The 13,012-nt window shown below is 38.0% G+C and overlaps 2 protein-coding genes across 2 annotated transcripts in view; one reads left to right on the plus strand and one right to left on the minus strand.

The window, feature by feature from the left end:
- Nucleotides 1-554, minus strand: part of LOC104393282 (cytochrome c oxidase assembly protein COX11, mitochondrial) — a 2,958-nt gene extending 2,404 nt beyond the window's left edge. The window contains exon 1 of the mRNA XM_010002763.1: nucleotides 546-554. Coding sequence (XP_010001065.1) covers nucleotides 546-554 — 9 coding nt within the window. The remainder of the gene's footprint in view (nucleotides 1-545) is intronic.
- A 1,302-nt stretch (nucleotides 555-1,856) lies between these two features.
- STXBP4 (syntaxin binding protein 4) overlaps nucleotides 1,857-13,012 on the plus strand; it is a 61,355-nt gene continuing 50,199 nt past the window's right edge. Inside the window, exons 1-6 of the mRNA XM_010002684.1 lie at nucleotides 1,857-1,894; nucleotides 8,395-8,468; nucleotides 8,686-8,781; nucleotides 9,702-9,771; nucleotides 10,624-10,698; nucleotides 12,911-12,996. Coding sequence (XP_010000986.1) covers nucleotides 1,857-1,894; nucleotides 8,395-8,468; nucleotides 8,686-8,781; nucleotides 9,702-9,771; nucleotides 10,624-10,698; nucleotides 12,911-12,996 — 439 coding nt within the window. The remainder of the gene's footprint in view (nucleotides 1,895-8,394; nucleotides 8,469-8,685; nucleotides 8,782-9,701; nucleotides 9,772-10,623; nucleotides 10,699-12,910; nucleotides 12,997-13,012) is intronic.

A 13,012-nucleotide genomic window follows, 5' to 3' on the forward strand; every position in this document is an offset into this window, starting at 1 on the left:
CCGCAGCTCGGGCGGTTTGTGTGCGCATCGAGGTAACTGTCTCAGCCCTTGAGGGCGGCGGGGTTTTTTCGCAAACCCCCCCCTCCCCGGGGACGCCGGTCCCGCATCCCCGGACACGGAGCGGGGCCTCGGAGGGGCCGCCCCGCAGCGGGGGGAGCGAGGCGGGCACGGCCGGGGGGGTTTCTGCGCCAAACGCCTCAGCGCGGGGACGGACACGAGGGGCCGGTCCCTCTGGGGCTGCGAGCGCCCGACCCAGCGCTTGTGCAGGGGCTTTTGTGCCCGTGTCCCTCCCCGGGCAGCGCGGGCCGCTGGAAGGTGTTGTAACTTGAGCCCTTTGTCTCCCTGCAAGGCTCGTGTGGACGCTGACACCGGTTATTAGTGCTTTTTTTTTGCCCCACGGTGCTTTGTTTCATGTTTCCTTCGTTTCCCCTCTTTGCGTGCCGTTTTGGTTTGTTTAGGCACAAATATTGACACGGTGTGAAGTGGGTGAGCGGTTGGTTGTGAACAGCAATCACTTCAGGACAGGCGAGGTCATTGGAACTTACAAACGCCATCGTTCTCCCCGGGACGGTAACAAACTTGGCTGGAGTTTGTTGCTCTAGAGCGCTGCTTTTTTCCTCCGGTGCTGTCTCCAGCGATGTGGATCGTACAAGGACTTCTCGGCAGCTCCTGCTACTGCTTCATTTTCCATTTAGACGTGTTGAGGAAGAGAATTACAAAGCCTAGAGCAAAACGGCATCGCAGTCTTTTCTCTGTATTTAGGTGGCTTTATTTTTGATCCTTTACCAAGGGATGTGAGAACGTTTACTGCAGGAAAATTTGTGGTATTCCTCAGTGAAACCAGTCGTTTTTTCATGCAGAAATAGATAACCTGATGAATTGGTCAGTGTGTTTTTGTAGGGGCTGACACTGTGCATCTAGGGAACATATATTTAATTTCAGTTTAGGTGTGTAGTATCTCACTGGTGCTATTACCACCTGTTACCAACTTCTGCCTGTGCATTGTTTGGAGGGTTCCTTTTCCCCCTTGTATCATGTTTTAGGAATAACATGTTTTCCATTTCATGGCCATGTGAGGGTTTAGCCATTCAGCTCCAGGAAGATTTGCTACTGATACAAATGGCTATTTTTGTATTGGTGCTTTTACAGTAATTTTCTAAGTGATTGTAGCTCAAGTACATTTAGGATCTCTTGGATTAGGATTTCTTGTCCACCTGTCCTAAGTGCAAAAAAAAATATAAAATATTAATTACTGGGATTTTTTGCTACATTAGTCATACATAACCCTATTCTGTGTATGTTTTGGCTTACATTTTGCATACTTCACATGAACATGCCATAGCCACTGAATACTAGACAGCAAGTTAAAAAGTGAGAAAAGAATACACACAAAACACCTTATCATGTTTTAAACAACAGATCCTCCCCAAGGAACCTTCACTAGGAAGAAAAAAAAAAAGTTTGTAGTTGTCTAGCAGATCCATTGCTTTATCCTGGAATTGTACTCTTAGTTTATTTATTTATTTATTTATGATTTTAACCTCAGGTGTTTCAGGTTTACTCTTATTTCTACCTCATCAATTGGGAGGAATGTTCTGGTACAGTACACAGTAAAGTCTGAGTTGTTAACTGCTGACTGTTTTCAGCAATGGAGTGTATCTGAACATGACAATTCTTTTCCCTCTTGATTTCAGCTAGTCAGTAATAAATGAGAATTGTGTCTGGAAATAAACAGGCAGGTAAATTTCAAAAAGCGGTTTCTCCTTTTTTACAGCAATTATTATCCTGGTTACGAGCCAGTGCTTCATGTGTCAGAATTCTTCGTGTTGAACTTTAATTAAAGTAGTGCTTCTAAGATGTCCAGTACAGATTCCCTTACAAATACAGATGAAAAGTAAGTATTTCCTACCCCAAACACACAGGAATACAATTACTGGATTGTAACATGAAAATTCTCATTAGTTTCACTAGTAGGATCTTGTTTTGATGAAGTAACTACAATAACATAAGACACTGCCTGGAGTCTGTGTGTTATAATGCATTACTTTTTCAGAATACTATGCATGCCTTTAACATTCTATATGTAGTGCATATTTGCTGTGCTTGTGCACTAGAATCCAGCAAATAATATTTTCACAGTTTTGTCAAACAATTTATTGTAGAATTGGAGTAACTTGATTTATTTTTGAAAAACAAATCCACAAAGCATTACAAGAACTTGCTTTTTGCTGAAGAAGAGGCCACTCTGCTTGTATAATGGAAATCCAAGGTACCTCTTTACAACAGCCATGGCTTGCTACATTCCTGTGGAAGGTATGTTAGATAATAGGCACCAGATTACTGTATTCCAAAGGGAATTTTTCACATAGGAGATGAACATGAAAGGTGAATGTAACTGCACTTCAGCTACATGATGGCAGAAGACTATAATTTTCTGTACTCATTATTTCTGTTCTGGGAGACAGTATCAGTGCACAATGCCTCAAGAATGTATTTGGTTGGATGTTAATTGAGGTTTACCTAAACTTTAAATAATAGCTTTCTTCTCTGCACAAGGGGTTAGCCTCAAGGCATTTATGTTTCTCCACAATTACAGCTTTGCTTAAAGCTTTTTTTTCATGTTTAACAGTAGCCATATAATGACACATGTATTCTTTTTATCTTTGTGACCTAATCAGCAAAGAGTATTTTGAATAATAAGTGGGTTTGGAGAGATCAGAAGTGTTTGTTCATGCTGTGTGATACAGTGTTCTCTTGGCTGTGGTCAAGTGGAATTTTAGGTTTTAGAGTTGGCAAACCTGAAAGGCTGCAGTTGCATAATCGACTTGTATGGGATTTTTTAAAAACACCTTTGTTTATATAAAAAAGATCTAGTTAACCTTCCTTTTAAAGATTCTGTAAATCTTTTTGTCATCTGCTGAATTATCCTGTAATCCACCTCAGTTGCTAAAGCATTACAAAACTTCCGTTGGGAAAGGTGAGTTGTAACTACTTATGTTGCCAGTATATAATAATTTACTTGCTGTTTGGAAAAGAATCTTGGGGTTTTTTGCTGTTTAAAACAACAAATGAAGTACCCTGAAAACTGAGTCTTGCTGATTTTAGGGGGTTTCCTGGATCTTTCAGGAAGTAAAAAGTAATTTGTGGTCTCTGAGTATGTTCTTGAAAAGCAGAGAACTTGCAAAAGAAGCAATAATACCATTTCCTGTATGAGTCTTAGAAGCATTAAAAGCAGCATAGAAGCAGAATTTTAAGGTAAAGAGGGACAGAAGCCTTGGGGAGGCATCCAGGAAGCTGAACAATTCATGGTTTATGTTGAAGAAGAGATGGAGGAGCAGTTGTCTGAACACTTGAGATATTGCTGGTAATAACTAATGAAAAGAGAAAAAAAAAAAAGAGGTGGGAGCAAAAAGAAACTTAATACTACTTAGTATCTTCTTAAGGTGTTGGGAAGTTTGTTGTGCCTGTTTTAATAAAAAATCATGTTTTGCTTTTTTAATAATGGAAAGGCATAGCCTTGAGTCATACTTTTAATTGTAAAGGGTGGTGGGGGATGTGTTTCTATTGCAGAAAACATGACACTGGAAACAAGTCGTACTGGTCTGAGTGATTTGTTTTGACAAGTATTCCTGATATTCACACCACAAATTGGATTCCTCTGGTGTTGGGAACAATGACAATTTTGATGTGGAAAGGCTATTTGTATTTTATCTTCTGTAACCTTGCCTAGAGCAAATCCAGCTGATACGATGCTTGAAAAATTAAAGGCTCTTCTTTCATTGGACTGTAACACCATTAGCACCAGCAGAGTTAAACTTACTGAGAAAAGACTACAAAGGGCCACATTTTCATCACTGAATGGATGTGAGCAAACTAAATGATTCTAGTGGAGCTCTTCCCATTTTGGGAGTGGGGAAGGCTGCTGTATGTTTCCACTGCAATCCCTGATCTGCTCTTTAGCCTGTGGTGGGTCACTTCACCCTTCTGCCCCTCTTGTGTGTGTAGATTGCAGGATCTAGGCACTGACCTCAGCACACGTGAACACTACTTAGCGTTTTTCCATGCAAAAAAAGATCCTTTCCCAAGAAAATTGTGTGCTAGTAAAACAACAGTCACTATGACTTTAAATAAAAAAAGAGAGACATGAGATAAGCAGATGCATTCCTGCATAGCCCAGCTGTCCTTCTGGGCAGCTCTAGACATTGACAGATGCTGTCTCATCACAGGGTTACTTGCTAGAGAGGATTCACCTTTCTACTTAAGCCAAATGCACAACACAGAATATTTTTCATTTTAAACTGTAATCATTTTAAGATCTTTTAGAAAGAGGGGGAGTTAATAGGAATGTATCTTCTGAGGCAAGTCTGGAAGAAAATAGTAGTTGACTGAGTTGATGTCAGAAGCTCTGAACTTCTGAAAATATGCCCATCTCTGCAGGACAAAGCCTCCTATCAGAAGAGAGTCTTGCCTCTGGGAACAGTGGGATACTTTTCACTTTTTCAACTAGATTATTCTCATTGTAATGATACAAATTCAGCACTTTTACTTTCACAAAAAAAAAAACAACGAACAAACCCAAAAAATGATAACCCAGATGTGCCAGCTTCCATTTCTAGAGAAAACGGATAACCCAGATTCGGTGCTAACTTTTGACTGTCGTACATTGAAGACTAAAACCCAAGGTAGAGCATGACAAGTCAATGCCATGATTGAGAGGGCAAAGTCATAGCATAATGGCATTTGTTTCATTAATGCTTTCAGTCTGCCTGCTCTGTTGCTTTCCCTTTTTGTGTGTGGATATACATAATGCAGTCTGGTAGGAAGATTGCTTTGGAAAGGTCATGAGTTACTGCTTTTGACCTTGTTTGGAGAGAGCATGTAACTAAATTGTTGGAAAAACATGAGAAAATAAGTTCATTTTCTTTTGATTTCATTTGGCTTCTGCTGCTAGATAGAGATTGCAGAATCACAGTTGCAGTACATGCAAGTAAATTTTCTCTCCTTTGCATTTGTCAGTCTTTTAAAGTTGCTGTAAATTGCCACTTCAAACAGAAAAAGTAAACATTACCTCAATAGGTGAATTAGTCCATGTGACGCAGAGGGTTTCAGAGCAGATTAGTAGGCAGAGACACTCATCTTGAGCTCTGTCTGTTTGGGTTTTTTTTAGTTAGTAGCAGAAACTGTCCTGCACGTAACCTTTATCTGGCTGGATTAGAAACCTCCAGTGTGTTTTGGTTGCTTTGTCGTTGTCGTCGTTGCTTTGCTGCTGTTGTGAAGGATGTCGTTGCTCTCACCAGGGGATGAAGATGAACCAGAGCGTTTTGATGGTCTCTCTCTCTTATACTGGTATGCTTAACCGTTGGGTTCTGACAGCATTTTTCTAGCCTCTAATTGTGAAAGGTACAGTAGAAAGGCTTTAAAAGCTGTAGCCATAATCAGCTTCTTTTCATAAGCAGCCGGAGTTTACCATTTAGATTTTTGTTTAAGTTTCAAGTAATATCTGTTTTGTGAGGTAAAGGTGTTATTCTTCTCTTGATAAATGTAGAAAAATATTTTGTATGTGGACATAAATAGCTAATCATTTCTCAGGAATAAGATCAGAAGGATATCCAGAGCCGTGTGTTCTGGTAAAAGTCTTTGGAAGATACAAAACAAAAAGGTGTTAAACTTCTTGTGTATACTTGTAAAAAGTAATAGAAAAAAGTTAATATTTATTGCCATTACTGGAACACCTACACCAAGTTATACACAATCTGTTAGCATTCCAAGACTCCAGCTGGAGCATTGAGTTTAATATTTTTTAGCATAACAAAGTTGTAGTGTGCATTTTATAGAGTCTCCTTTCTTATTTAATCTGGCTCCTCACATATTTTCTCCAGGTGCTAAAAGCTTGCCTACATGTATTTTTCACTACTTCTGTAGGAATGAGCAGCAATATCTTATTACTTAAGTTGCATGTTTTTCTATCATTGACATTTTTTGTTTCTGCTGCCAATTTGTTTGTTATTTCCTTATTGATACCACTGAGCATATTACAGATCTTTTGGGGGGGAGTATTCTAATATTTAATTAATATTAAATACTGTTAACATGAAATACCTGTTGGATGGGTGCTAAATACAAGACTTTTTAGTGTGAGATTGTTAAAGCCCTGTTTATTTTATTAGAACTTTGAAAAGTAGCTCGACTTGAAGGTCTATCTCTAAGTTACATGGGAGGATAACTAACAGTGAGAGTCAGCAAGATGGGATATGCTAAACAAATCTGAGGGATTTGAAGATATTTGTCTTTACTGTTTAGGTGATACGTAATTTTATACTGATGTATTGGAGGGACTTGATCTTTAGAGCATAAACACAATTGAATGTCTCATAGGAGCGTTAGTTCAGTGTCACCCCTTTCTAATTGTAGGTGGCAACATCATGGTAATTTCACTGTTTCATAGATACCTGATTCCTCTCCATTGTACATTATTAGTTTGTTTATTCTCCCCTTCATCAGCATATGCTTTACGTTAGTTTTTGAAGGTGTTGCCTGTTACTTGAAATGTAGCTCCTTTCCCCTTAAGGGGGGGATTTGGGATCAAATATTGCATGATCAATTGCCATCTCTGTTGAGCTAGAGTCTATAGACTGAAAGCCTGATCCTTTTTTGATCCTTTCAGACTTCACAAACATCAACTGGAGTGCAAGGTTGAAACAACATTTGTTTTGCTTTTTTTCATTTTAATAAAAACTGCTATGTGAAATCTGCTGAGGGCATGGCAGAGCAAGAAACAGAGCAGTAATAGCAAAAGACAAGACAGAAGGAAAACAGAATCATTGTCTGCTTATTTTAAAGATCAGTGTTCCTTCTTAAACTTTTCAAAGATGGATGCAAATCAAGCCAGGCCTGTAAAGAACACCACTAGTATGTTGTCTTTCAGTTTCAAGACAGTTTAAATTCATGGGATGGGTAATTGAAGTGACAGTACTAGGCAGCAAGACAAAATACACTGCTATTGTAGTGTAGAAGTGCAAAAGTGGTTTATAAAAAATAAATGGGTAGAGAAATATCAGATGTAAGACCTCATCTTCCTTTCAGACTGTAAGTAAAAGCAGCTCAGTTTACTTCTAGCTGTGCAAAGTGTGCCTTGTGCTCTGGTGTGGAGTAGCAAGGTCAAAAAACTCCCAACAAACTCATCCAACTTTCTTATACAAAACTAGAAGAACTGGGGATGTTCTTTGGAAGTTGGATCTCTTGTCAGGTGCTAGAATTTGGAAACAATTAGGTTGTCTGGATTTCTCTCTTCCCTCTGGCATGGCACCTTTTAATGACATGTCCCGTGGCTCTTGCAGGAATACCCAGTTCCAGGTATGGACTTCAGGCTCTGTGCTGGATTTGATTACATTAGAGGATTTGGGTCACTGTGTCCTCCACTTTGATCTTCTTTTCTCCCCTGCTAATGAATTCTGGTTGTTCCATTTCACATTAACATCATGCTCTAGAAAGTGCAACTCACTATCTAATATAGAACAATATGTAGGTCAAAGGAGATAAATCTAAGTGGTGCTTCTGCTTTTTTCTAGAAGGGATCTGGTGAGTCTTCTCCAAAAAAATAGTACAGTGGGAGGACAGAGGAGCTATGGTACAACTTGTATTTTTTTCTAATAATTCATTTAAAAGAAAATAAAAAATGGTAAAGTGATTTGATTTACAGGAATTCTTAATGCTTTGCATTCTCGTAGCAAGATACTGGTCATGTTTCAATGGAACTGTGAATTTAGGTTCTGAATCTCTAGTTGTACTTTGTATTCTTCCTTGATTCTTTACCACTCTCAGCTGTCTCCGAAAGACTTATCTGCCTTTAGACAATTCCAGGTGCCATTCTGGTATCTTGTCTTGGGGTAGGAGCTGGCAATAGAGTTTGGAAAGAAGCCTTCTGTAAAACAGAAAGAAAACACTGTGGAGTGAAGAAATGAGAGGCTACAGGGCAAAGATTATGTTCATAAATAACCACAAAGTTCTACACTAGGTATCCTCGAAAATATTTTTGTATACATTGCCTTACCTGTGGTATTGTTTTAATATTCATGACCTTATCTAAGACATTAGGATGTATTTTTCTTGCCTAAATGCTAAGCTGGACCAGGTTGTAGGATTTTGTTTCTAATTTAATTCTATGTGTACTTTATTTTGCCTTAGCATTCTAGATTTGTTACAGGGAGATGGATTTTTCACTGGGGGGAAAAGGGTGTCACAGAGATATGAACAATGTAAAGTTGTCAGTTATAGAAAACTGATCTTGGTTTGTATTACAGTTAAAACATGGTCTCTGTAATGTCTTCTACATGAACATAGCTCTACATGCAGTTCTATAATCAGGGATTTAATGGCTTTTATTTTATTCCTTAGGACTATTATGGGCCCTCATGGAATCAATCGAGCTGTTCACCGCATTTCTTTTTCTGATTGTCAGAATGGATTAGGTAAATTTTTTTTAGGTAATTTTTTAGGTAATTAGATTGCACGTTCTTTTGATTCAGAGCAAACCAAATCTAAAAGCACCTGGTGAGCTCTTCCAGTTTACATTGTCATCAGTAGAAGTTTAATTTCTCTGACTTTTATGGATGTGACTGTAGATCCATTTAGCACGGTAGGTGGAACAACTCAATTTCTTGCTTGTTTCTTCTGTTTATACTGCAGGAGTTAAAATTATTGGAGGTTATCGGGCCCAAACAGCAGAAGATTATGGGATTTTCATCAAGAGAATTCTACCTGGGGGGGTTGCTGCTGTAGATAGTAAGTAATTTTAATTTTTTTCTTACAAACACACTGCGCAGAAAAAGCTATCAGAAGAAATGTGGGTAAGGACATTTAAAATAGCATGGTTTAGTCAGCATTCATGATGTAGTTTACCTGAAGAGAGAGAAATGAAGCTTGGACCCTTCATGAGAACTGATTTTACTACTCTGTTCTTGGCAAGGTGTTCCAATCTAGATGTGGCTGGTGTGACAGCAGCTGGCCATCTTTCACTAAATAACTGTTGAGGTGCTGAACCTCTTTTAATGTGTAAGGTTGAAGAGGGGTGTTTCCTTCACACAGCAAGCAATTTTAATGGCTTCTGGTATTTATTTAGTTTTTAACTGGTGGTTTAGATGTTCAGTGTGGAAAGAACAAATTATAGGAGGTAGAGTTTGCAGTAATAAAGTTACAGAATATACTTCTGTCCTAGGTCTGTATAAGGGTTTTTTTGAGATTCCATCTGGTGTTGTGCAGAATGATAATTTTAAATATTTCAAAAGTGACAGTCCCTAATGCAGAAAGTTTAAAATAGAACTGATTCTAAAAAATCTTTTAGATGTATTTATTAATGTATAAAGCATTAAAGTATTTATATGTGGTAACTTACATGTAAGTTAAGTGCAGCTGAAAGTTAATTCTGCAACTGTGAATTGTAAATTCCAGTCCCACAAATATTTGTGCTATATGTAAATAATACAGATAGTCACATAACACTTATTTTCAGTGGCTATTCTGTCAGTAATAAGACTCATTACTGTCAGTCTTATGACACCAGCCTACCTTAATTAGGATCAGAACCTAATTTGCTAAAAATCATACAGTTGTTTATTGCATTACATCATATAACATGGAAATAAGCCCTGTGTTATTACTGAGGTAGAATATGTTCACCATTTTCCTGTTGATTTCATTACCAGGCCGTTTGCTCACTGGGGACCTAATTTTGGATGTCAATGGAGAAAACTTAATTGGAGTAACAAATGAAAAGTATGTACTGATTACTAAATGTTTATTAAAGCTTGGAATACTATCTGGGTTTTTTGGGGGCTTTGTTGACCACTTATGAAAAGAGCACAACTCCACTGAAGTCCTTGGAGTTCAACGGGCAATTCATTCCTCTTATAAATCTAATTCAGCAGAACTCTTGTGGAAAAGTGTCAGGACTTTATATGCTTTTATGATAATAAAAAGCTAGCTGTTTAATGATGTGGATTGTAGAATGTATGTGAAAATATCATTAAATCATATTTGTTAAAGATATATATTTTAAAAGTATTTGTATAACTGTTTGTTCAATGCTGGTGAATGTAGGTGGTGCAGCTACACAAGTTTCGTTGTAGTGGGACAACAGAGGAGATTTTGAAAAATCTGTAGAGCACGTTGGCTGGTTTCTGTAGTTGGCTTGGCCAGAGGTCAGTGCAGCTCAGTCTTGGAGGCATAGATTTAAAATTCAAAGCAAAATTGCAGTATATATTGCTGAGGGAAATCCTGAGCAGTGAAGCGTGGGTGACTGATAGTTCTTAGGTGTAGGCTGTTCATCCTGAAGGAGATCTAGGAAGGCAGTAGGATGGGCCAAGGAGAGGTAAATGGCATCTGCTAAAGGGAATGGAAAGACAGGGCAATCCCAGCTTATTCCTATCACCAGCCACAGACTTTCACTCAGGTCTCCATTGCTTAATTTGAGTTGTGCTGCTGGCAAGCTTTTTTCTCTCTATGTGGCAGTCAGAATGATTGACTACATTAAGAATTTGTTGATTTTGGGGCTCTTCTAGCATTACCCACCATGTCCTTCTTGACAGCCCCTGGTGTATTTATTTGACTGTTTTTCTCCCCTTCTAGGGCAGTTGACATCCTGAGAACAGCATCAGCATCAAATCACATGTCTCTGCTGGTTGCCAGAGATGAAGAAGCAAAGTAAGAGGCAACATAAAACATTGTTTCAACCTCAAAACTAATAAAGAGCCAAGACTGTATCTAGGATTAGGTGGGCAGGCTTGCATGTCTTTCTCTTGTTTTTCATAAAGCTGCACCACATGTCACATTTTTCTCTGAAGAATTTGATACCAAGTCATTGTGAGACTATTTGCATCAAGTAAAATAGCAAGCTCAGGCCAACTTCAGAATAATGAAAGGACTGAAATGTTATCTTACCAGCTAATACCATTAAAAGTTATTTGCTGTGATGATTTTTTTTTTTTTCTGCTTCTCACATTTTAAAATAGTAAAAAGCCAAGGAATACCTTAGATCAACGGTACCACAAAACTGTATGATTTAAGCTGGGAAAGAGGCAGATTTATTTTTTGTTTCCCCTCAGAAATTTGCTTTTTAGTCTTTGATGAGCTTTGAATTAGTTTAGATAAGGAAGTTGAACTGTTTGCTGCAGCAGGTAGTCCAAAAATACTTCCGATATAAGGACATTTCTATTAAATATTGCTTTAACCTTGCTGTCTACAGCTAAGCATATAAACCACTCTTGGCAGAGAATCATTGGGAAAGCTGTGATCCAGGTCTGTATCCCCTTTTCATTCAGATCTCCAGAGGAAATGGCTGTTATGTAACTATATTTGATAATCATTGCAAGAGTTTCTGCTGTTATTTGCCTTTCCTGGGATGTTCCACTTACAGAATAATCTCTCCAGAAAGGAATTTTCTCTAAATTCCTTTAGCCTTTTGTCCCATTTAAGCTTCCTTTTTCTGCTCCTTTATTTTTTGCATTTAACAGACATTTAAATCCTCTGTAGCTTCAGATCCCTCCTCTATTCAGACTACCTAGATATATGTGAGGTCCACTCTTAATCTGCTTTTATCTAAAGCATACTGACCTAGTTCCTCTAAACTCCTTGAATAATTAAAAGCCATCAGTCCTTTTACTGCTCTGGTGGTGTGCCCAGTGCCCTGGGCAGAATTTGCCACTGTGTACAGTCCCTCACTCAGACTCCTGTGAATTCGTTTCGTGTGACTGTACATTCCTGTGCTGAAGAGAGTATTAAATGTACACTCAACTGTGTTTGTGTGTGTTCCTTCACTCTGGCATTAATTCAGTAAGTTTTGTTATTGAAAGAAAAAATAACTCAGCAGATTTCAATAACCCTTTGCAGTCACTGTTATGACTTTGGCATTTTGTTCCCTGCAATCAGTTAATTTATATTCTCTGTAATTCTGTAATGTTAATTTGCTGATGTTTCTGGTTTACATCATTCTAGATTGTTTATATTTCTTTTATCACTGAGGTACTACCATAGCTTGTCTTACAACATTTTGGATTAAATTAGGCTGCCTTCAGTATTAGATTAATCAGGAGTTTTTGTTTTCTCTTTGATGCATGTAATACACAATGTACATCTTTGCCACTTTTTTGTTAATTGATTTAGTTTTGTTTTAACCAGGTTGATACAATATGATTTGTTTTTGCAAAGAACTGCTTTGATTATATTTTTTTTTTTTTTTTTCAGCAGTGTGCCTGACCAAGAATTACCCTTTATTTAGTCTGTTTGGCCTTTAAAAAAAAAAATTGTAATAAAAATATAAGCAAAGCCCAAGCACATACAATATTTAGTATATATTTACATTTACCTTAGATGAAATAGACTGCAAATTTCTGAGAAAGCTAAAGAGAAGTTAAGAATCTCTCTTTACTCATTCTTGAATAACTATTTCTTCTCCCCTCTTTTTTGAGGTGCCACAGCTTGCTTTGCCAGTCTCTTCAGGGTTCTTTTTCAGTATAGCTTTACAAAAAGTGGGTATGCTATAGGTCTCTGACATGATTCTTTCTAATATAAGTAACATGGTTTGGACCTAGGTAAAACCAGTGTTTTATTATCTGTAGTTTATTCAAGTTACAGGTTTTTTAAGTTTTGAAATTCAAGGTGAAGAGAGGTAATATTTAAGCTTTTCTACCAAGAGTCCACTCATTCCAAGTTAATTGGAATTCCATGCTTATCCTTCTCTATTTCGTTATCTCTTTCTTGCCACTTCTAAGTGTTTGACAGGGCTTTCCTCTTCAGTTGAGGTTGAGCTTCCTTCTCTGAGGAAGTCTAACCACTGAATAGAAGCAGTAGCAGGTTTCATAGGGTGCATTTGAACCCCTGCCAAATCCTGATGGAAAGGATCTTTTTATTGCCACAGGAAAGAATTTCATGACCTGATGGATAAATATGGCTCTCACAGTGGCACCAGTTCTTCAAGAAGTTCTCCAACACCACTACCAGCTGGTGAGAGATTGCTTCC

Source organism: Chaetura pelagica, unplaced genomic scaffold (assembly GCF_000747805.2).
Source record: "Chaetura pelagica isolate M959 unplaced genomic scaffold, ChaPel_1.0 scaffold47, whole genome shotgun sequence".
In the NCBI taxonomy this organism is placed as follows: domain Eukaryota; kingdom Metazoa; phylum Chordata; class Aves; order Apodiformes; family Apodidae; genus Chaetura; species Chaetura pelagica.